This window comes from Oncorhynchus mykiss, chromosome 10, assembly GCF_057628025.1.
Source record: "Oncorhynchus mykiss isolate SJ-2025 chromosome 10, ASM5762802v1, whole genome shotgun sequence".
Lineage (NCBI taxonomy): Eukaryota > Metazoa > Chordata > Actinopteri > Salmoniformes > Salmonidae > Oncorhynchus > Oncorhynchus mykiss.
In genome coordinates this window covers 37,842,656-37,864,682 of record NC_143031.1, presented here as the reverse complement: position 1 = coordinate 37,864,682, position 22,027 = coordinate 37,842,656, and the positions used below count along the sequence as shown (strand labels likewise).

The 22,027-nt window shown below is 44.7% G+C and overlaps 1 protein-coding gene across 1 annotated transcript in view; it reads left to right on the top strand.

The window, feature by feature from the left end:
- LOC110533823 (teneurin-1) overlaps window positions 1–22,027 on the top strand; it is a 185,580-nt gene that overhangs the window by 29,360 nt on the left and 134,193 nt on the right. Inside the window, exon 2 of the mRNA XM_036990211.2 lies at window positions 21,722–21,995. Coding sequence (XP_036846106.2) covers window positions 21,779–21,995 — 217 coding nt within the window. The 5' untranslated portion in view covers window positions 21,722–21,778. The remainder of the gene's footprint in view (window positions 1–21,721; window positions 21,996–22,027) is intronic.

The following is a 22,027-nucleotide window of genomic DNA, read 5'->3' as shown; positions in this document are numbered from 1 at the left end:
TAAGGTCTGTAGTTAATTCTGGGCCTGTCTGTCACCTGCTGGAGGTACATTTTGAATAATGATATTACTGCTGATTTTCCTCTCATCACTGAGCTGGGGGAGAAAATCAATGATCTTGGATCATTACCTTGCAGTATGACAGATAGCAGCAGGCAAAGGGAGGATATTTGACCATCCTATACAGATAAATAAATAACTGTTTTTTAATGTATTTTATTGTGCTACACAAACTTGGAAGGAAAATGTTAAAATCATAAACCTTATGATGCACCCCTTTTGATATGTACATTTTTGTACATATAAAAAAAGAAACATCCCTTTTTCAGCATCCTGTATTTCAAAGATAATTCGTAAAAATCCTTGTAACTTCACATACCTTCATTGTAAAGGGTTTAACACTGTTTCCCATGCTTGTTCAATGAACCATAAACAATTAATGAACATGCACCTGTGGAACGGTCGTTAAGACACTAACAGCTGTAGGCTGTTAGGCAATTAAGGTCACAGTTATGAAAACTTAGGACACTAAAGAGGCCTTTCTACTGGCTCTGAAAAACACCAAAAGAAAGATGCCCAGGGTCCCTGCTCTTCTGCGTGAACGTGCCTTAGGCATGCTGCTAGGAGGCATGAGGACTGCAGATGTGGCTAGGGCAATAAATTGCAATGTCCGTACTGTGAGACACCTAAGAAGGCGCCACAGGGAGACAGGACGGACAGCTGATCGTCCTCGCAGTGGCAGACCACGTGTAACAACACCTGCACAGGATCGGTACATCCGAACATCACACCTGCGGGACAAGTACAAGATGCCAACAACAATTACCCCAGTTACACCAGGAACACACAATCCCTCCATCAGTGCTCAGACTGTCCGCAATAGGCTGAGAGAGGCTGGATTGAGAGCTTGTAGGCCTGTTGTAAGGCAGGTCCTCACCAGACATCACCGGCAACCTATGGGCACAAACCTACCGTCGCTGGACCAGACAGGACAGGCAAAAAGTGCTCTTCACTGACGAGCCTGTCTCACGTCTCACCAGGGGTGATGGTCGGATTCACGTTTATCGTCAAAGGAATGAGCGTTACACCGAGGCCTGTATTCTAGAGCGGGATCGATTTGGAGGTGGAGGGTCCGTCATGGTCTTGGGTGGTGTGTCACAGCTAGAGGTCGACCGATTATGATTTTTCAACGCCGATACCGATTATTGGAGTGCCACAAAAGCCGATACCGATTAATCGGCATATAAAAAAATAAAAAGTATTTGTAATAATGACAATTATAACAATACTGTATTAACACTTATTTTAACTTAATATAATACATCAATAAAATCAATTAAGCCTCAAGTAGATAATGAAACATGTTCAATTTGGTTTAAATAATGCAAAAACAAAGTGTTGGAAAAGAACGTAAAAGTGCAATATGTAATATGTAAGAAAGCTAACGTTTCAGTTCCTTGCTCAGAACATGAGAACATATGAAAGCTGGTGGTTCCTTTTAACATGAGTCTTCAATATTCCCAGGTAAGAAGTTTTAGGTTGTAGTTATTATAGGACTATTTCCCTCTATACTATTTGTATTTCATTAACCTTTGACTATTGGATGTTCTTATAGGCACTTTAGAATTGCCAGTGTAACGGAATAGCTTCCGTCCCTCTCCTCGCTCCTCCCTGGGCTCGAACCAGCAACACAACGACAACAGCCACCACATCAAAGCGTTACCCATGCAGAGCAAGGGAAACAACCACCCCAAGGCTCAGAGCGAGTGAAGTTTGAAACACTATTAGCGCGCGCTAACTAGCCAGCCATTTCACTTCGGTCACACCACCCTCATCTCATCTCGGGAGTTGATAGGTTTGAAGTCATAAACAACGCAATGCTTGACGCACAACGAAGAGCTGCTGGCAAAACGCACAAGAGTGCTGTTTGAATGAATGTTTACGTGCCTGCTTCTTTCTGCCTACCACCGCTCAGTCAGATACTTGTATGCTTGTATGCTCAGTCAGATTATATGCAACACAGGACACGCTAGATAATATCTAGTAATATCATCAACCATGTGTAGTTAACTAGTGATTATGATTGATTGTTTTTCATAAGATAAGTTTAATGCTAGCTAGCAACTTACCTTAGCTTACTGCATTTGCGTAACAGGCAGTCAGTCTCCTTGTGGAGTGCAATGAGAGAGAGGCAGGTCGTTATTGCGTTGGACTAGTTAACAAGATGTAAGATTGGATCCCCCGAGCTGACAAGGAGAAAACCTGTCTTTCTGCCCCTGAACGAGCCAGTTAACCCACCGTTCCTAGGCCGTCATTGAAAATAAGAATGTGTTCTTAACTGACTTGCCTAGTTAAATAAAGATTAAATAAAGGTGTAAAAAAATAATAATCGGCAAATCGGCGCCCAAAAATACCGATTTCCGATTGTTATGAAAACTTGAAATCGGCCCTAATTAATCGTCCATTCCGATTAATCGGTCGAACTCTAGTCACAGCATCATCGGACTGAGCTTGTTGTCATTGCAGGCAATCTCAACACTGTGAGTTACAGGGAAGACATCCTTCCTGCAGGCTCATCCTGACATGACGCTCCAGCATGACAATGCCACCAGCCATACTGCTCATTCTGTATGTGATTTCCTGCAAGACAGGAATGTCAGTGTTCTGCCATGGCCAGCGAAGAGCCCGGATCTCAATCCCATTGAGCACGTCTGAGACCTGTTGGATCGGAGGGTGAGGGCTAGGGCCATTCCCACAGAAATGTCTGGGAACTTGCAGGTACCCTGGAGGAAGAGTGGGGTAACATCTTACAGCAAGAACTGGCAAATCTGGTGCAGTCCATGAGGAGCAGATGCCCTGCAGTACTTAATGCAGCTGGTGGCCACACCATATACTGTCTGTTATTTTTGATTTTGACCCCCCCTCCTTTATTCAGGGACACATTATTCCATTTATGTTTGTCACATGTCTGTGGAACTTGTTCAGTTTATGTCTCAGTTGTTGAATCTGGTTATGTTCATACAAATATTTACACATGTTAAGTTTGCTGAAAGTAAACACATTTGACAGTGAGAGGGCGTTTCTTTTTTTTCTGAGTTTATGTAATTATAGTGACATGAGGAATAAATAGACAGTGAATAACAATAATGAGTAAAAAATAACATGGCTATATACAGGGAGTACCAGTACCAAGTCAGTGTGCAGGGGTACGAGGTAATAAAAATGGCTATATACAGTCAAACGTTTTGAGAATGACACAAATATAAATTTTCACAAAGTCTGCTGCCTCAGTTTGAATGATGGCAATTTGCATATACTCCAGAATGTTATGAAGAGTGATCAGATGAATTGCAATTAATTGCCAAGTCCCTATTTGCCATGCAAATGAACTGAATCCCCCAAAAACTTTTTCACTGCATTTCAGCCCTGCCACAAATGGACCAGCTGACATCATCTCAGTGATTCTCTCATTAACACAGGTGTGAGTGTTGACGAGGACAAGGCTGGAGATCACTCTGTCATGCTGATTGAGTTTGAATAACAGACTGGAAGCTTCAAAAGGAGGGTGGTGCTTGGAATAATTCTTCTTCTGTCATCCATGGTTACCTGCAAGTAAACACGTGCCGTCATCATTGCATTGCACAAAAAGGGCTTCACAGGCAAGGATATTGCTGCCAGTAAGATTGCACCTAAATCAAACATTTATCGGATCATCAAGAACTTCAAGGAGAGCGGTTCAATTGTTGTAAAGAAGGCTTCAGGGAGCCCAAGAAAGTCCAGCAAGCGCCAGTACCGTCTCCTAAAGTTGATTCAGCTGCGGGATCGGTGGACCACCAGTACAGAGCTTTCTCAGGAATGCCAGCAGGTAGGTGTGAGTGCAGTGAGGCGAATACTTTCGGAGGATGGCCTTGTGTCAAGGGCAGCAAAGAAGCCACTTCTCTCCAGGAAAAACATCGGGGACAGACTGATATTCTGCAAAAGGTACAGGGATTGGACTGTTGAGGACTGGAGTAAAGTGATTTCCTCTGATGAATCCCCTTTCCGAGTGTTTGGGGCACCCGTAAAAAAGCTTGTCCGGAGAAGCCAAGGTGAGCGCTACCTTCAGTCCTATGTCATGCCAACAGTAAAGCATCCTGAGACCATTCATGTGTGGGGTTGCTTCTCAGCCAAGGGAGTGGGCTCACTCAAGAACACAGACATGAATAAAGAATGGTACCAACACATCCTCCGAGAGCGACTTCTCCCAAACATCCAAGAACAGTTTGGTGACGAACAATGCCTTTTCCAGCATGATGGAGCACCTTGCCATGAGGCAAAAGTGATAACTAAGTGGCTCGGAGAACAAAACATCGATATTTTGGGTCCATGGCCAGGAAACTCCCCAGACCTTAATCCCATTGAGAACTTGTGGTCAATCCTCAAGAGGCAGGTGGACAAGCATAAACCCACAAATTCTGACAAACTCCAAGCATTGATTATGCAAGAATGGGCTGCCATCTGTCAGGATGTGGCCCAGAAGTTAATTGACAGCATGCCGGGGCAGATTGCAGAGGTCTTGATAAAGAATGGTCGACACTGCAAATATTGACTCTTTGCATCAACTTAATAATTGTCAATAAAATCCTTTGATACTTATGAAATGTTTGTAATTATACTTCAAAATATCTAAAGACACTGAGGCAGCAGACTTTGTGAAAATTAATGTTTGTGTCATTCTCAAAACTTTGGGCCACGACTGTACATGGAGTACCAGTACCAAGTCAATGTGCAGGGGTACGAGGTAATAACATGGCTATATACAGGGAGTACCAGTACTGTGTGAATGTGCAGGGTTACGAGGTAATTGAGGTAGCTATGTACATATAGGTAGGGGTAAAGGGATAGGCAACAGGATAGATAATAGACAGTAGCAGCAGCGTATGTGGTGTGAGTGTGAGTGTGTTGCGTCAGTATGCATGTGTGCGTGTGTTATGTGGCCAAATATTGTGTGTGTGTGTGTGTGTGTGTGTGTGTGTGTGTGTGTGTGTGTGTGTGTGTGTGTGTGTTGGGTGTCAGTGTAAATATGTGTGAGTGTGTGGGTAGTGTGTGTGCATAGAGTTACTGCAGGTAGTCCAGGTAGCCATTTGTAGGTCCCTATAAAATCGGTTTTATTTTTTGCCTGATTCAATTTAGTTGCCCCTTGTTTTTTGGGGCGTTTGCTCTCAAAATCCCACTTTTTTGATAGAACATCCAATCTCTTTGTTTTTCTGAAGTCCACAACAATGTTTAAACCACATCAGGAGACCACTCTTGGAAAAATAGAAGAAATGTGTAAGTGCCCTCCAGCAAGAGACCTTTGATTTGTCAGTGATGTTTCTGTAGCGCTCATGGGTTTGCAGAGTTTGCAAAACAAATGGCCAGTGGATTGATGCAAATAATTGTGCAATCATTCTGCCAGTACCTAGGATTAGGGCCTTGTCCGGAGTAAGCAGGATGTCCAGAGCTGCCGACTTGTTGATGTAGAAATGCTAATCCATCGCTGTTCTGATGGCCAGAAGCTGTTTTCGGTCATAGGAAATGATGGCGAAGACATTATGTACAAAAAAATTTAGATCAGGGGGAAAAAAACAAAATAGCAGAAATGGTCAGGACCCCGTAAGACTGCTGCTATCCACTGCAGCTGATCTGCCACAGTTGTGGTGTTTACTGTTTACTTCCTACTAACAATGGTGTGGGGTTTACTTCCTACTAAAAGTGTTGTGTGGTTTACTGTTTACTGTTTACTTTACTGTTTACTTTTACGCCGGTATCGGCGTTGAAAGATCATAATCGGTCAACCTCTAGTACAGATACCCCCCAAAAAAGTAGTACTTTCAAGTATTTTTTACTAAAGGTACTTTACACCACTGGGGAGTGGTGAGGTCAATAAACCAGAATTGGAAGATCCTCCATCATCGTTTAAACTTCCAGTTTGGGAAAATGTTGGCTTCCCAGTAAATGACAACGGCATTAACAGTATGATGCTACGCTCAACGAGAATAGCCTATGCAGCTGCCAACTGTAACGGTTTTCTGTATGAGAAGGAGAGTCGGACCAAAATGCAGCGTGTCGATTGCGATTCATGTTTAATGAAAAACACACTAAACACAAACACTACAAAAACAATAAACGTAACGAAAACCTAAACAGCCTATCTGGTGAAAACACATAGACAGGAACAATCACCCACCAACACACAGTGAACCCCAGGCTACCTAAATATGGTTCCCAATCAGAGACAATGACGAACACCTGCCTCTGACTGAGAACCATATCAGGCTGAACATAGAAATAGACAAACAAGACATGAAACATAGAATGCCCACTCAGATCACACCCTGACCAATCAAAACATAGAAAATACAAAGTAAACTATGGTCAGGGCGTGACAGTACCCCCCCCCCAAGGTGCGGACTCCGGCCGCAAAACCTGAACCTATAGGGGAGGGTCTGGGTGGGCATCTGTCCGCGGTGGCGGCTCTGGCGCTGGACGTGGACCCCACTCCATGACAGTTTTAATCCCCCTCCTAAACGTCCCTAAATAGGTTACCCACCACAATGATAACATGGGACAGAGGGACAGCTCGGGACAGAGGTAACTCGGGACAGATGGGTAGCTCAGCACTGAGAGGAAGCTCAGCACTGAGAAGAAGCCCAGGCAGGTAGTAGAAACTACCAGAACCTGGCTGGCTGGCGGTTTCAGCAGATCCTGGTCGACTAGCAGATCTGGAAGAATCTGGTCGACTGGCAGATCTGGAAGAGTCTGGTCGACTGGCAGATCTGGAAGAGTCTGGTCGACTGGCAGATCTGGAAGAGTCTGGTCGACTGGCAGATCTGGAAGAGTCTGGTCGACTGGCAGATCTGGAAGAGTCTGGTCGACTGGCAGATCTGGAAGAGTCTGGTCGACTGGCAGATCTGGAAGAGTCTGGTCGACTGGCAGATCTGGAAGAGTCTGGACGACTGGAAGATCTGGAAGAGTCTGGTCGACTGGCAGATCTGGAAGAGTCTGGTCGACTGGCAGATCTGGAAGAGTCTGGTCGACTGGCAGATCTGGAAGAGTCTGGTCGACTGGGTCGACTGGCAGATCTGGAAGAGTCTGGTCGACTGGCAGATCTGGGAGAGTCTGGTTGACTGGCAGATCTGGGAGAGTCTGGTCGACTGGCAGATCTGGGAGAGTCTGGTCGACTGGCAGATCTGGGAGAGTCTGGTCGACTGGCAGCTCTGGCTGCTCCATGCTGACTGGCTGCTCCATGCTGACTGGCAGCTCTGGCTGCTCCATGCTGACTGGCTGCTCTGGCTGCTCCATGCTGACTGGCTGCTCCATGCTGACTGGCTGCTCCATGCTGACTGGCTGCTCCATGCTGACTGGTGGCCCTGGCTGCTCCATGCTGACTGGCGGCCCTGGCTGCTCCATGCTGACTGGCGGCCCTGGCTGCTCCATGCTGACTGGCGGCCCTGGCTGCTCCATGCTGACTGGCGGCCCTGGCTGCTCCATGCAGACTGGCAGCTCTGGCGGCTCCTTGCAGACTGGCAGCTCTGGCGGCTCCTTGCAGACTGGCAGCTCTGGCGGCTCCTTGCAGACTGGCAGCTTTGGCGGAATCCTGCAGACTGGCAGCTCTGGCGGCTCCTTGCAGACTGGCAGCTCCTTGCAGACTGGCAGCTCCTTGCAGACTGGCAGCTCTATGCTAACTGGCAGCTCTATGCTAACTGGCAGCTCTATGCTAACTGGCAGCTCTATGCTAACTGGCAGCTCTATGCTAACTGGCAGCTCTATGCTAACTGGCAGTTCTGAACAGGCGGGAGACTCCGGCAACGCTGTAGAGGCGGAAAGCTCTGACAGCGCTAAACCGGCGGGAGACTCCAACAGTGCTGAAGAGGAGGAAGGCTCTGGCAGCGCTGAACAGGTGAGAGACTCCGACAGCGCTGGAGAGGAGGAAGGCTCCGACAGCGCTAAACAGGCGAGGCGCACTGTAGGCCTGATGCGTGGTGCTGGCACTGGTGGTACTGGGCCGAGGACACGCACAGGAAGCCTGGTGCGGGGAGCTGCTACCGGAGGGCTGGGGTGTGGAGGTGGTACTGGAAAAACCGGACCGTGCAGGCGCACTGGAGCTCTTGAGCACCGAGCCTGCCCAACCTTACCTGGTTGAATACTCACGGTCGCCCTGCCAGTGCGGCGAGGTGGAATAGCCCGCACTGGACTATGCAGGCGAACCGGAGACACCGAGCGCAAGGCTGGTGCCATGTAAACCGGCCCAAGGAGACGCACTGGGGACCAGCTGCGTAGAGCCGGCTTCATGGCATTAGGCTCGACGCTCAATCTAGCCCGGCAGACACGCGGAGCTGGAATATACCGCACCGGGCTATGCACCCGCACTGGAGACACCGTGCGCACCACTGCATAACACGGTGCCTGTCCGGTCTCTCTAGCCCCCCGGTAAGCACAGGGAGTCTGCCCAGGTCTCCTACCTGGCGTAGCCATACTCCCTGTTAGCCCCCCCCCAATAAATTTTTGGGGCTGCCTCTCAGGCTTCCATCCGCTACGTCGTGCTGCCTCCTCATATCTGCGCCTCTCCGCTTTTGCCGCCTCCAGTTCTTCTTTGGGGCGGCGATATTCTCCTGGCTGAGCCCAGGGTCCTCTTCCTTCTAATTCGTCCTCCCATGTCCATACCTCCTCTTTGGGCTGCTCCTGTTGCCTCTTTGGGCGGCTACACTCCCCTGGTTTAGCCCAGGGTCCTCTCCCGTCGAGGATTTCCTCCCATGTCCAGAAATCCTTATTGCGCGTCTCCTCGCGCTGCTCCTGCCTGTTGACACGCTGCTTGGTCCTTTTGTGGTGGGTGATTCTGTAACGGTTTTCTTGATGAGAAGGAGAGTCGGACCAAAATGCAGCGTGTCGATTGCGATTCATGTTTAATGAAAAACACACTAAACACAAACACTACAAAAACAATAAACGTAACGAAAACCTAAACAGCCTATCTGGTGAAAACACATAGACAGGAACAATCACCCACCAACACACAGTGAACCCCAGGCTACCTAAATATGGTTCCCAATCAGAGACAATGACGAACACCTGCCTCTGACTGAGAACCATATCAGGCTGAACATAGAAATAGACAAACAAGACATGAAACATAGAATGCCCACTCAGATCACACCCTGACCAATCAAAACATAGAAAATACAAAGTAAACTATGGTCAGGGCGTGACACCAACACCTCAAATATGTTGACAATTTTACACTGATATCACTCCTGTATACCGGAGCAAGACAGAAACAACACAACATCATCTCCCCTCTGCAGTCAAGCAGCCCTTGGGATCTGATTCAGAAAGAAATTACAAAAGTGATAGGTAGGCTATGTTTAAATTTCTTACAGTCTTTGGTTTATACCTGCGGAGATGCACCCATTCACGGTGGTTGAGAAATGGGGTTTCAGTAGTGGTTTTAGCACCTCGTGGAAGTGCTCAAGCCATGTTACAAACTTCCCTCTTGCACCCATTTTAGAAATCTGTAATCTCTCTATATAAGCAAAGCAAAGCCAAAGTTTTGAAATTAATTTGCCAATGCACCCTGTGTTGCCCTTACTTAACAGTGACAGCCCATCACATTACCCCAGAGTGGGAGATTTACCGTGCTACAAACACACATCTGGCAGTGAAGGAGGCAGTGTCATGGTGCGTTCATAACCAAGTGGGAATTTATCACATACAACTGGGAAAAATCCACTTGAACAGCCCTCAAACTGATAATTACTAGTGGGAAACTCATCTATCATCCTGAAAACCCACTTCTCCCACATGATGACCTCTGACGTCACCTACTACGGAAATGGCCTCTGTAACAACAGCATTTTTGGCAGTTAAATGCAACAGCAAAACATTATTTTTAAAATATATCTATTAATGTAGTTTTTGAAATCTGTAATTTGTTTGCAAGCATGATAGCTTTACTTGTAGTTTATGGTTGACACAGCTTGTTGGTCATTATCCAATCGGCTTTTCTCAACGAGTTCAAGTCACATGAATGCATCCAACTGGTATTTATGACTTTACAACTGGTAAATTCCCACCTCGCACATGGTTACAAATGCAGCATCAGAGTGGAAACTTGAGAGGCCCAACATAACAATCCGATCACAACAGACAATGCAAGAAACATTGTGAATGCTGAACATGGTGAATGACATTTCATTTTCCCACTGTACCGAAACCGATCCGAACTGTGACCACAAAACCGCAATACGTACCAAACCGTGGGTTTGGTGAACCGTTAGCTATTGTGCCTTCAGAATTCCCCCCCCCCCCCATTTTGTTGTGTTATAACCTGAATAAATATTTATTAAATTGAGATTTTTGTCACTGGCTTACACACAATACCCCATAACATCAAATTCATACAAAATGAAAAGCTGAAATGTCTTGAGTCAATAAGTATTTAACTCCTTCATTATAGCAAGCCTAAATAAGTTCAGGAGTAATTTTGCTGTACTGTCCCTCAGTTGAGCAGAGAATTTCAAACACAGATTCAAGAACAAAGACCAGGGAGGTTTTCCAATGCCTCGCAAAGGGCACCTATTGGTAGATGGGTAAAAAAATATATTTAAAAAATACATTGAATATCCCTTTGAGCATGGTGAAGTTATTAATTATACTTTGGATGGTATATCAATTTACCTATCACGTTTTAGGGAAGCTCCAGATGCAGTCAGTGTCGAAGTAACACAAGTTTATTACTAGAACAGGGGTCAGGCAAAACGACAGGTCAAGGGCAGGCAGAGGTCGGTAATCCAGATCAGAGTCTAAAAGGTACAGAACGGCAGGCAGTCTCACACGGAACCCAAACCAGCTGCACGCGTGCGCCATCGTGCGCTATCGTGCATACATTTATTTTGTCCCCCTACACCAAACGCGATCACATACACGCATGTTAAAATATCAAAACAAACTCTGAACCAATTACATTAATTTGGGGACAGGTCGAAAAGCATTAAACATGTATGGCAATTTAGCTAGTTAGCTTGCACTTGCTAGCTAATTTGTCCTATTTAGCTAGCTTGCTGTTGCTAGCTAATTTGTCCTGGGATATAAACATTGAGTTGTTATTTTACCTGAAATGCACAAGGTCTTCTACTCCGACAATTAATCCACACATAAAACGGCCAACCGAATCGTTTCTAGTCATCTTTCCTCCTTCCAGGCTTTTTCATTTTTGAATTGAAATGGTGATTAGCATCTACACTTTTACCACGACAACCGGCAAAACATTTAGTCTTTCAATCACCCACGTGGGTATAACCAATGAGGAAATGCCACGTGGGTATCTGCTTCTATAAACCAATGAGGAGATGGGAGAGGCAGGACTTTCAGCGCGATCTGCGTCAGAAATAGAAAGGAGTTCTATTTTAGCCCTTGGCAACGCAGACGCTCATTGGCACGCGCGAGCAGTGTGTGTGAAATAATTGAATAATATGTATTTCTAAATTTATTTTGCGACGCTCGCGCGCGCAACGTGTCCGGTCTGGTCAGCATGTCAGGGTCAAGGCAGGCAGAGGTCAATAATCCAGTGTGGTGTGACAAGGTACAGAACGGCGGGCAGGCTCAGGGTCAGGGCAGGCTGAATGGTCAAAACTGGGAAAACTAGAAAACAGGAACTAGAAACAGATAGGAGCAAGGGGAAAAACATTGGTAGGCTTGACGAACAAAACAAACTGGCAACAGACAAACAGAGAACACAGGTATTAATACACTGGGGATAATGGGGAAGATGGGCGACACCTAGAGGGTGGTGGAGACAAGCACAAAGACAGGTGAAACAGATCAGGGTGTGACAACACCCAGTCACTACAAAGATCCTTCCTAACTCTGTTGCTGGAGAGGAAGGAACCCGCTCAGGGATTTCACCATGAGGCCAGTGGGGACTTTAAAACAGTTCCAGAGTTTAATAGCTGTGATAGGAGAACACTGAGGATGTATCAAATCAAATCAAATCAAATTTTATTTGTCACGTACACATGGTTAGCAGATGTTAATGCGAGTGTAGCGAAATGCTTGTGCTTCTAGTTCCAACAATGCAGTAATAACCAACAAGTAATCTAACTAACAATTCCAAAACTACTGTCTTATACACAGTGTAAGGGGATAAAGAATATGTACATAAGGATATATGAATGAGTGATGGTACAGAGCAGCATAGGCAGGATACAGTAGATGGTATCAAGTACAGTATATACATGAGGTGAGTATGTAAACAAAGTGGCATAGTTAAAGTGGCTAGTGATACATGTATTACATAAGGATCCAGTCGATGATATAGAGTACAGTATATACGTATGCATATGAGATGAATAATGTAGGGTAAGTAACATTATATAAGGTAGCATGGTTTAAAGTGGCTAGTGATATATTTACATCATTTCCCATCAATTCCCATTATTAAAGTGGCTGGAGTTGAGTCAGTGTCAGTGTCAGTGTGTTGGCAGCAGCCACTCAAATGTTAGTGGTGGCTGTTTAACAGTCTGATGGCCTTGAGATAGAAGCTGTTTTTCAGTCTCTCGGTCCCAGCTTTGATGCACCTGTACTGACCTCGCCTTCTGGATAATAGCGGGGTGAACAGGCAGTGGCTCGGGTGGTTGATGTCCTTGATGATCTTTATGGCCTTCCTGTGACATCGGGTGGTGTAGGTGTCCTGGAGGGCAGGTAGTTTGCCCCCGGTGATGCGTTGAGCAGACCTCACTACCCTCTGGAGAGCCTTACGGTTGTGGGCGGAGCAGTTGCCATACCAGGCGGTGATACAGCCCGCCAGGATGCTCTCGATTGTGCATCTGTAGAAGTTTGTGAGTGCTTTTGGTGACAAACCGAATTTCTTCAGCCTCCTGAGGTTGAAGAGGCGCTGCTGCGCCTTCTTCACGATGCTGTCTGTGTGAGTGGACCAATTCAGTTTGTCTGTGATGTGTATGCCGAGGAACTTAAAACTTGCTACCCTCTCCAATACTGTTCCATCGATGTGGATAGGGGGGTGTTCCCTCTGCTGTTTCCTGAAGTCCACAATCATCTCCTTAGTTTTGTTGACGTTGAGTGTGAGGTTATTTTCGTGACACCACACTCCGAGGGCCCTCACCTCCTCCCTGTAGGCCGTCTCGTCGTTGTTGGTAATCAAGCCTACCACTGTTGTGTCGTCCGCAAACTTGATGATTGAGTTGGAGGCGTGCGTGGCCACGCAGTCGTGGGTGAACAGGGAGTACAGGAGAGGGCTCAGAACGCACCCTTGTGGGGCCCCAGTGTTGAGGATCAGCGGGGTGGAGATGTTGTTGCCTACCCTCACCACCTGGGGGCGGCCCGTCAGGAAGTCCAGTACCCAGTTGCACAGGGCGGGGTCGAGACCCAGGGTCTCGAGCTTGATGACGAGCTTGGAGGGTACTATGGTGTTGAATGCCGAGCTGTAGTCGATGAACAGCATTCTCACATAGGTATTCCTCTTGTCCAGATGGGTTAGGGCAGTGTGCAGTGTGGTTGAGATTGCATCGTCTGTGGACCTATTTGGGCGGTAAGCAAATTGGAGTGCGTCTAGGGTGTCGGGTAGGGTAGAGGTGATATGGTCCTTGACTAGTCTCTCAAAGCACTTCATGATGACGGAAGTGAGTGCTACGGGGCGGTAGTCGTTTAGCTCAGTTACCTTAGCTTTCTTGGGAACAGGAACAATGGTGGCCCTCTTGAAGCATGTGGGAACAGCAGACTGGTATAGGGATTGATTGAATACAGTATGTCCGTAAACACACCGGCCAGCTGGTCTGCGCATGCTCTGAGGGCGCGGCTGGGGATGCCGTCTGGGCCTGCAGCCTTGCGAGGGCTAACACGTTTAAATGTCTTACTCACCTCGGCTGCAGTGAAGGAGAGTCCGCATGTTTTCGTTGCAGGCCGTGTCAGTGGCACTGTATTGTCCTCAAAGCGGGCAAAAAAGTTATTTAGTCTGCCTGGGAGCAGGACATCCTGGTCCGTGACTGGGCTGGATTTCTTCTTGGAGTCCGTGATTGACTGTAGACCCTGCCACATGCCTCTTGTGTCTGAGCCGTTGAATTGAGATTCTACTTTGTCTCTGTACTGACGCTTAGCTTGTTTGATAGCCTTGCGGAGGGACTGTTTGTATTCGGTCATGTTACCAGTCACCTTGCCCTGATTAAAAGCAGTGGTTCGTGCTTTCAGTTTCACGCGAATGCTGCCATCAATCCACGGTTTCTGGTTAGGGAATGTTTTAATCGTTGCTATGGGAACAACATCTTCAACGCACGTTCTAATGAACTCGCACACCGAATCAGCGTATTCGTCAATATTGTTATCTGATGCAATACGAAACATGTCCCAGTCCACGTGATGGAAGCAGTCTTGGAGTGTGGAGTCAGCTTGGTCGGACCAGCGTTGGACAGACCTCTTGTTTTAGTTTCTGTCTGTAGGCAGGGATCAACAAAATGGAGTCGTGGTCAGCTTTTCCGAAAGGAGGGCGGGGCAGGGCCTTATATGCGTCGCGGAAGTTAGAGTAACAATGATCCAAGGTTTTTCCACCCCTGGTTGCGCAATCGATATGCTGATAAAATTTAGGGAGTCTTGTTTTCAGATTAGCCTTGTTAAAATCCCCAGCAACAATGAATGCAGCCTCCGGATAAATGGATTCCAGTTTGCAAAGAGTCAAATAAAGTTCGTTCAGAGCCATCGATGTGTCTGCTTGGGGGGGATATATACGGCTGTGATTATAATCGAAGAGAATTCTCTTGGTAGATAATGCGGTCTACATTTGATTGTGAGGAATTCTAAATCAGGTGAACAGAAGGATTTGAGTTCCTGTATGTTTCTTTCATCACACCATGTCTCGTTAGCCATAAGGCATACGCCCCCGCCCCTCTTCTTACCAGAAAGATGTTTGTTTCTGTCGGCGCGATGCGTGGAGAAACCCGCTGGCTGCACCGCCCCCGATAGTGTCTCTCCAGTGAGCCATGTTTCCGTGAAGCAAAGAACGTTACAGTCTCTGATGTCCCTCTGGAATGCTACCCTTGCTCGGATTTCATCAACCTTGTTGTCAAGAGACTGGACATTGGCGAGAAGGATGCTAGGGAGTGGTGCACGATGTGCCCGTCTCCGGAGTCTGACCAGAAGACCGCCTCGTTTCCCTCTTTTTCGGAGTCGTTTTTTTGGGTCGCTGCATGGGATCCATTCCGTTGTCCTGGGTGAAAGGCAGAACACAGGATCCGCGTCGCGAAAAACATATTCTTGGTCGTACTGATGGTGAGTTGATGCTGATCTTATATTCAGTAGTTCTTCTCGACTGTATGTAATGAAACCTAAGATGACCTGGGGTACTAATGTAAGAAATAACACATAAAAAAACTAAACACTGCATAGTTTCCTAGGAACGCGAAGCGAGGCGGCCATCTCTGTCGGCGCCGGAAACACAGCTGTATCAACAACATTGTAGTTACTCCACAATACTAACCTACATGACAGAGTGAAAAGAAGGAAGCCTGTACAGAATACAAATGTTCAAAATGTTCAAAAACATGCATCCTATTGCAACAAGGCACTAAAGTAATACTGACCAAAAAAATTGGCTAAAATGTTTGAGGCAAATCCAATACAACACATTACTGAGTACCACTCTACATATTTTCAAGCAGAAGTGGTGGCTGCATCAATCGTCAAGGACTGGGTGTTTTTCTCGATAAAAAATAAATGGAATGGAGCTAAGCACAGGCAAAATCCTAGAGGGAAGCCTGCTTCAGTCTGCCTTCCACCAGACACTGGGACATGAATTCAGCTTTCAGCAGGAAAATAACCTAAAGCACAAGGCCAAATCTACGCTGGAGTTGTTTACCAAGAAGAAAATGAATGTGGCAGAGTTACAGTTCAGACTTAAATCTACTTGAAAATCAAGACCTGAAAATGGTTGTCTAGTAATGATCAACAACCAATTTAACAAAGCTTGGAAGAATTATGAAAATATAAATGGGCAAATGTTGCACAATCCAGGTGTGGAAAGCTCTTAGATACTTACCCAGAAAGGCTCACAGCTGTAATTTCTGCCAAAAATGCTTCTTCAAAGTATTGACTTTGGGGGTGTGAATACTTATGTAAATGAGATATTTATATATTTCATTTTAAATACATTTGCAAAAATGTCTAAAAACATGTTATCACTTTGCCATTATGGGGTCTTGTGTGTAGGTAGGTGAGAAAAAAATTATTTAATCAATTTTTAATAATACACTTTCGGAAGGCACTATGACATCTTCAGTTCACACAAGAATCAGTTACATCACACAGTCTAAGTTATCTGTTTTTGTGCTCGAGGCACTTAAGCTGATCCCTTTGGGTACATTCTCACCCTGACCTAGGAACAGTGCTTATGTGAGGGATTGAATGAGCTGGGGTGAAAATACAGTCGGGTAGAAAACACTAGATGTATACTATAGAGAAATGACAATGACAGATCTCTCAGTAGGAGGAAGAGGAATAGCTCCAGAGAAGTGGAGCTCCATGACAGAGATGGAGGCAGGGAGTGCCTGCGGCATGCCTGTAGCGCTGTAATGAAGTTTGTGGCTCATGTGCCCATGCTGGGCCGTTGGGCCAGACTCTCCCAGACTCGACGGGGGACGTTCATCTGAATATTCTTTCCCCACATGTAGCTACCCAATTAACACCAAGCACTTTACCCTGCCGAGTCCCAGGAAGGCTCAGCCAGCATCATGGAGCTTGGCGAACTGGCACCAAACAGCCTTTGATTTATGGACTTAATACTGTAGTGTACTACACCAAGGCAGGGTATTGTATTTCATACAGAAAAGATCAGAAATCTAATAGTTTTCTCTTTTTCTATGGTTGTACAGACTCTTTTGTCATGCAGCTTTGGAAGGTTAAGAGTGTTCCGGAATGCTACTGGCTTTTCATTCTAAGGTCCAGTGGCAATTTTAACATGTAAATCTTGGTGGGGCAAAAAAGAAAATGTAGGATGCATGTCAGCAAAGCCACTACATGATATAACACTAAACAATACATTAATTGCACTATAACGGTGACAAACGGTGCCCAAAAACGGTTAGGGCCTACATAACGCTGTCCCAACAGCAGTCCCAACACCTTAGCACTACTACACCTGTCTTTCAGCGGAGCCTTGTCTGGCAGCGAAACAGTTCATTCAGCCTCATTTACTGCCTTTAAAAAAAACATAGCTGATATGGCAGACTTGCTTAAACTGATAATTGAGATGTACAAACTATGGCATAAGGGGACGACAAGCGGAAAAGAGGCGACCCGTAATTTCGATTAAGACATAAATGAGCAAGCGACGACGGACATAGTCAATATAACTAACTATATGTTCAGCACTTTTTAAATGTACAGCGACATAATTCTGAACAGTGTACTCCCTGTACACGTCAGAACCGTAAGATACATAAATGGGGCATATAAGCAGAAAATGAAAGCTCTTACAATATTAGATGATTACATTTCTCTAAAACAGATTATATGCTATTTGTGCACCACCAAGTTAGAACAGTAGGTGAGAGGTGAAAATAGACCAAATTATTAGGGTGAGGCACATGGGCTACTAACAGCTTACTACACAACATACACTTAGTATTACTTTCTTAGCTACAGTGTACATTTCTCCCTTGCACATTACATCATCATCATCATCAAGACATTTTTGGACTCACCTTGTGAAGGAGGCGCAGCGGTCCTTTGTGGGGAAAAAACACAGCCACTCCATTGAGTAGCAGGCTAATGTTAGTAGTTTCTTTACAACGCTTGCAGTTAGCCACTGATTCCTTCCAAACGACTCATTGTTAAATTATTGTGTAATCTTTATGAACAAGGGCCGATGAGCACCGATATGTTATATCTATAATTTCTCTTCATTATTTCATTATTTTAAAAATGATTTGCCAGTAGAATGTCGACTTGATGACAACTGATGATGTCTGCTAGCTAAGACTTTGAAAGTCCATTCAAAGCTACTGTAGATATAACGTGATTTGATGTCATTCTATCTGCGGCCAATGATCTTGAGCCTTCTTGGATGGGCACTTCTAATATAACTCTATAGCAGAACCCAAGGGGCTAACATTTTCGAGCTCTAACCTTAGAATTGGGGATGACGTACTGTCCCATGAGTGACAGAAAGCTGATTCAATCATGACAGAAAACATAGCCAGTCTGGGTCAATGCTTTGTATTTTTTGCTGCCTAGCCCCACTACCACAGAAAGCACTGAGCTAGGCTGAAACACCTGCATTTTGGAGCTCCCTTACTCATCAATAAAGCAAAAAAGAGACCATGTTTGTATGCTGAATGACGGATCGCCGTTGCTAAGGTCATGGATCACGAAAAGATGTACAGCAACATTCATCCTGTTAAAGCCCATGGATTACGAGCAAATTACCGTGTGTTGTGCTGGCTGGTGTTACTCTGAATGATTTGTGTGTCCACTAGGCAGTTTATTTACAAACACTGTAATCATCTCATTAAAAGCTACTTGGTGCTCATCAGAAGACACTGTCTTAGCCCCAATGTGCTCCCATTAAACCTCTGCATTCAAAACATATTTTGCTAAGCACCAGAGTGGTAGAACTAAGCCGTTTTAACCAAGCAGACAAATGGTATACTGTAGTTTGCATTTATGGTGCAACTATAACCCAATATCATTTAGGAGCTTTAGGAGGAAAATGATATTTACTGTAACAGAAATAAGACTGATCGTATCCCAAATGGAACATGATTAACATTCATAAAATGGAAGGGTTGTATAATATTAACACAAGGTTATTTTAGGAATGCGTAGTTAAATTGCAACTTGCTCAGAGGAAAGATAAAATGTTACATTTTCCCAGTGCTACATTATGCATGTGCCCTTTTAGAGATGGGGAAATGTATATATTCTATTTCTTCCTATTTTATTACGTTAATGACATTTACAGAGTAATATTAGTTTTTGAGTAGGGAAAATAAGTTATGAATATCAACCTTATTGATTGGATTTGTTGTGCCTTATGAACTTTTCACTGGCTATTGGCTATTAGAGTCATTTTAATACATTTAACTCTGAGATGTAAGATGTTTGTGTTATTTATCATACTGAGAACACTGTCAATCTCACTATGAAGATGTTCTTGGGATTTTCTAGCTGCATATTCTGTAGCTACAGTGTATTACTCTATCCCCTAAGTATTTTTTTATACGTTTAAACAAATACATATCAACGTTAAGAAGGTACACAAATAAATGATTGCATGTGGTAGTCACTATTCATTCATTTTTGCATCAGAGGAAGTGGTAATTCAATTAGGTTTTGCAACAGAGGAAGTGGTACATGAGAGTACCTCTTGTAAGACAGTGTGTACACAATAACCTCATGATAGAGAACCCGGCAGCCTAATTCGTTTGTGTGGAGCCGGAGTCAGAGGATCAGGTTAAAATATTGGTGGTACAGTAGGCCTATTCAATTAGTAGTAGAAGACTGGTGGTAGAACTGGTAGAAGACTGGATCTAGATATGTATTTTGAAAATATAGAAATGGTGAAAAAGAATGAAAATAGTTCATGACAAAAAATACTTAACTATTACCTCAACTGAAGGACAAAGGCAAAAGTGCTTCAAACAGGCTAAACACCCATAAACTCAAGCATCTGAGTATGGCATAGCTAAAGTAACAGCATGTTACCAAGACAATGATCTATGCCTGAATGAGGAGAAAGTGACTAAATGGTAGGTCTATTACAACAATGGACAGAAGTTACTTTTAGTAGCAGGTTAGGAGAACTTTCTCACGACGCGAATAAAACATGCAACTTTTTTACAATAGCTTTACACCATCTAGCCACAATGATGCTAAAAGGACATGCCCTAACCTATTATTAGCATTTCTGAAAAACAATGAAAACACCCCCACAGCAGGAGAAACCAAACACAGACACAGGTGGACAACCTGTGTCTGTTGCTGCGTTCATAACATTTTGCAAATTCGTTAATACCAGCATACCACTGGGAAAAACGTGTTGCTCCCAGTTTACAAGTAGTATTTTCTGAGTTCCCCACTTGTAATGAATGGAGCATGAAGCCCTGAACCGACCTGGGCGTGCTCCCCTTGGAGCCAGTTCAACACAGCAATGGTGCGTAGAACATGTTGGCGATTGGAACAAAGAAATTAAAACATTTCAACAACAATTAAAGGTTGTGTATGTAACCAGATTCTGCTGTTTATACATACTGTTGGAAAGGAACTAGTGATAGCATAGTTAGGGAAATGTCCATGTGACAATAGCTCTCAGGCACTAATCCCATATACCTACCTACATGTCAAATAAAATAAAATAACATTTTATTGGTCACATACACATTTAGCAGATGTTATTGCACGTGTAGCGAAATGCTTGTGTTTCTAGCTCCAAAAGTGCAGTAATATCTAACAAGTAGTATCTAACAATTTCACAACATTACACATATTTAAAGTATGTTAAAAGGGTACAAAAATTGACAAAAAGGAACTACTCCTGTATATTCATGAGCTAGCTACTCATATGATTTTGTACTGAGAGTACTGAGAGCACCTCTTGTAGACAGTGTGGACTGTGTATGCTAAAATAGGTGCCTTACCTAGGCTCCCTGCCTCAGAGTTTATACAGTAACCTCACCAAAAACAGCCTTGTTTCAACTAGTGGTGTTGACTCCCCACTCATCATTTTCCAGCCACACCTACCCTGAGTAATTACCTTTACATGCACAGAACAGCCTCGTCCAGCCAGGGGGCTGGCTGCGGCACAGAATACAAATGGCCCATAAAAATGCCTTCAACTGCCAATTAGTCAAGCAAGATATGTACTGAGCTTGCTATTAATAACCTATTACCACAAGCCGGACAAAGATGGCACAGCCTAATGAGCATTTGATTGTCATATTTGTCTTGAATGCTGTTAAAGATTACACATGTCAGAGGGCAAACATTGTCAGGAGCCTCTTCTGATTTCTTGCTGAAGTTTGTATTATGGGGAGTTTCCCCCCCCTCCGTTCCCAAAGTATAGAAGGACAGTGGGGTGTGAAGGCAATCCTCTCTGCTACAGGGTCGAGTGTTTGGGTCAAGGCCATGGCCAAGGTTTAGTGGCTGTCAGGCGGCAATGATAGAAAGGTCAGCCCAAGCAGAGCTCAGGGCAGAACAGACGGGTTCATATCAAGGTTATAGTGTGCTTTACGCTACACAGCAAAACACTACTGGGCTGTGATGAACTGCAGCCTTATACTAGGACACAGATGCAAAATAACAGTATTCATCATTGTGCTACTGTTATATTACTACTGAGTAATGCTAATGGTAAATAAAAAAATAACTGCCTCTGTAGCTCTGGGGATAAAATACATTGTTCGCCACATGATTTTTGTCATTGTGTTTCATAGCAGTCCATCAGATTCTGCTGTAAATTAAAGTTATCTCTCAATCTGTTCCTATAAGGGCTCCTCCTCCCCTGTGTCTATAAAGCAACTCAATCTTCTAACACCACCACCCAGCAGCAACCTCTTAGAACAAGGACACGCTGATTAAAGACACTAATATCCAAATAATTACTTTTTACTTGATTTATATATTTTTCGCACAATACTGGGACACAACATTAGCAATGTGTGAGGTAAATTCATTGTTCTAAGTCTTTATTCTCCACTTCCTCCAGATTGGTCTTGCATTTTGGATCCAATGACTGAATGAGCTTGGTTCAGTGTTGCTAGGCATGGAGCAGATGGATTGTAAGCCTTACCAGTCGTTGTCCAAGGCCCGGAATGAGATGGAGCTCGCCTACACCAGCTCCTCAGACGAAAGCGAGGACGGCAGGAACCTTTGCAAATCCTACACATCCCGAGAGACCCTGCCCGACTACGGCCAGGAGATGAGACTAAACTACAACAGCCACAGAGCCAAGCGGAAAACAGTGGAGGAACACACTGGAGGTACGCTATAACCACACACCACAAACTAGTTT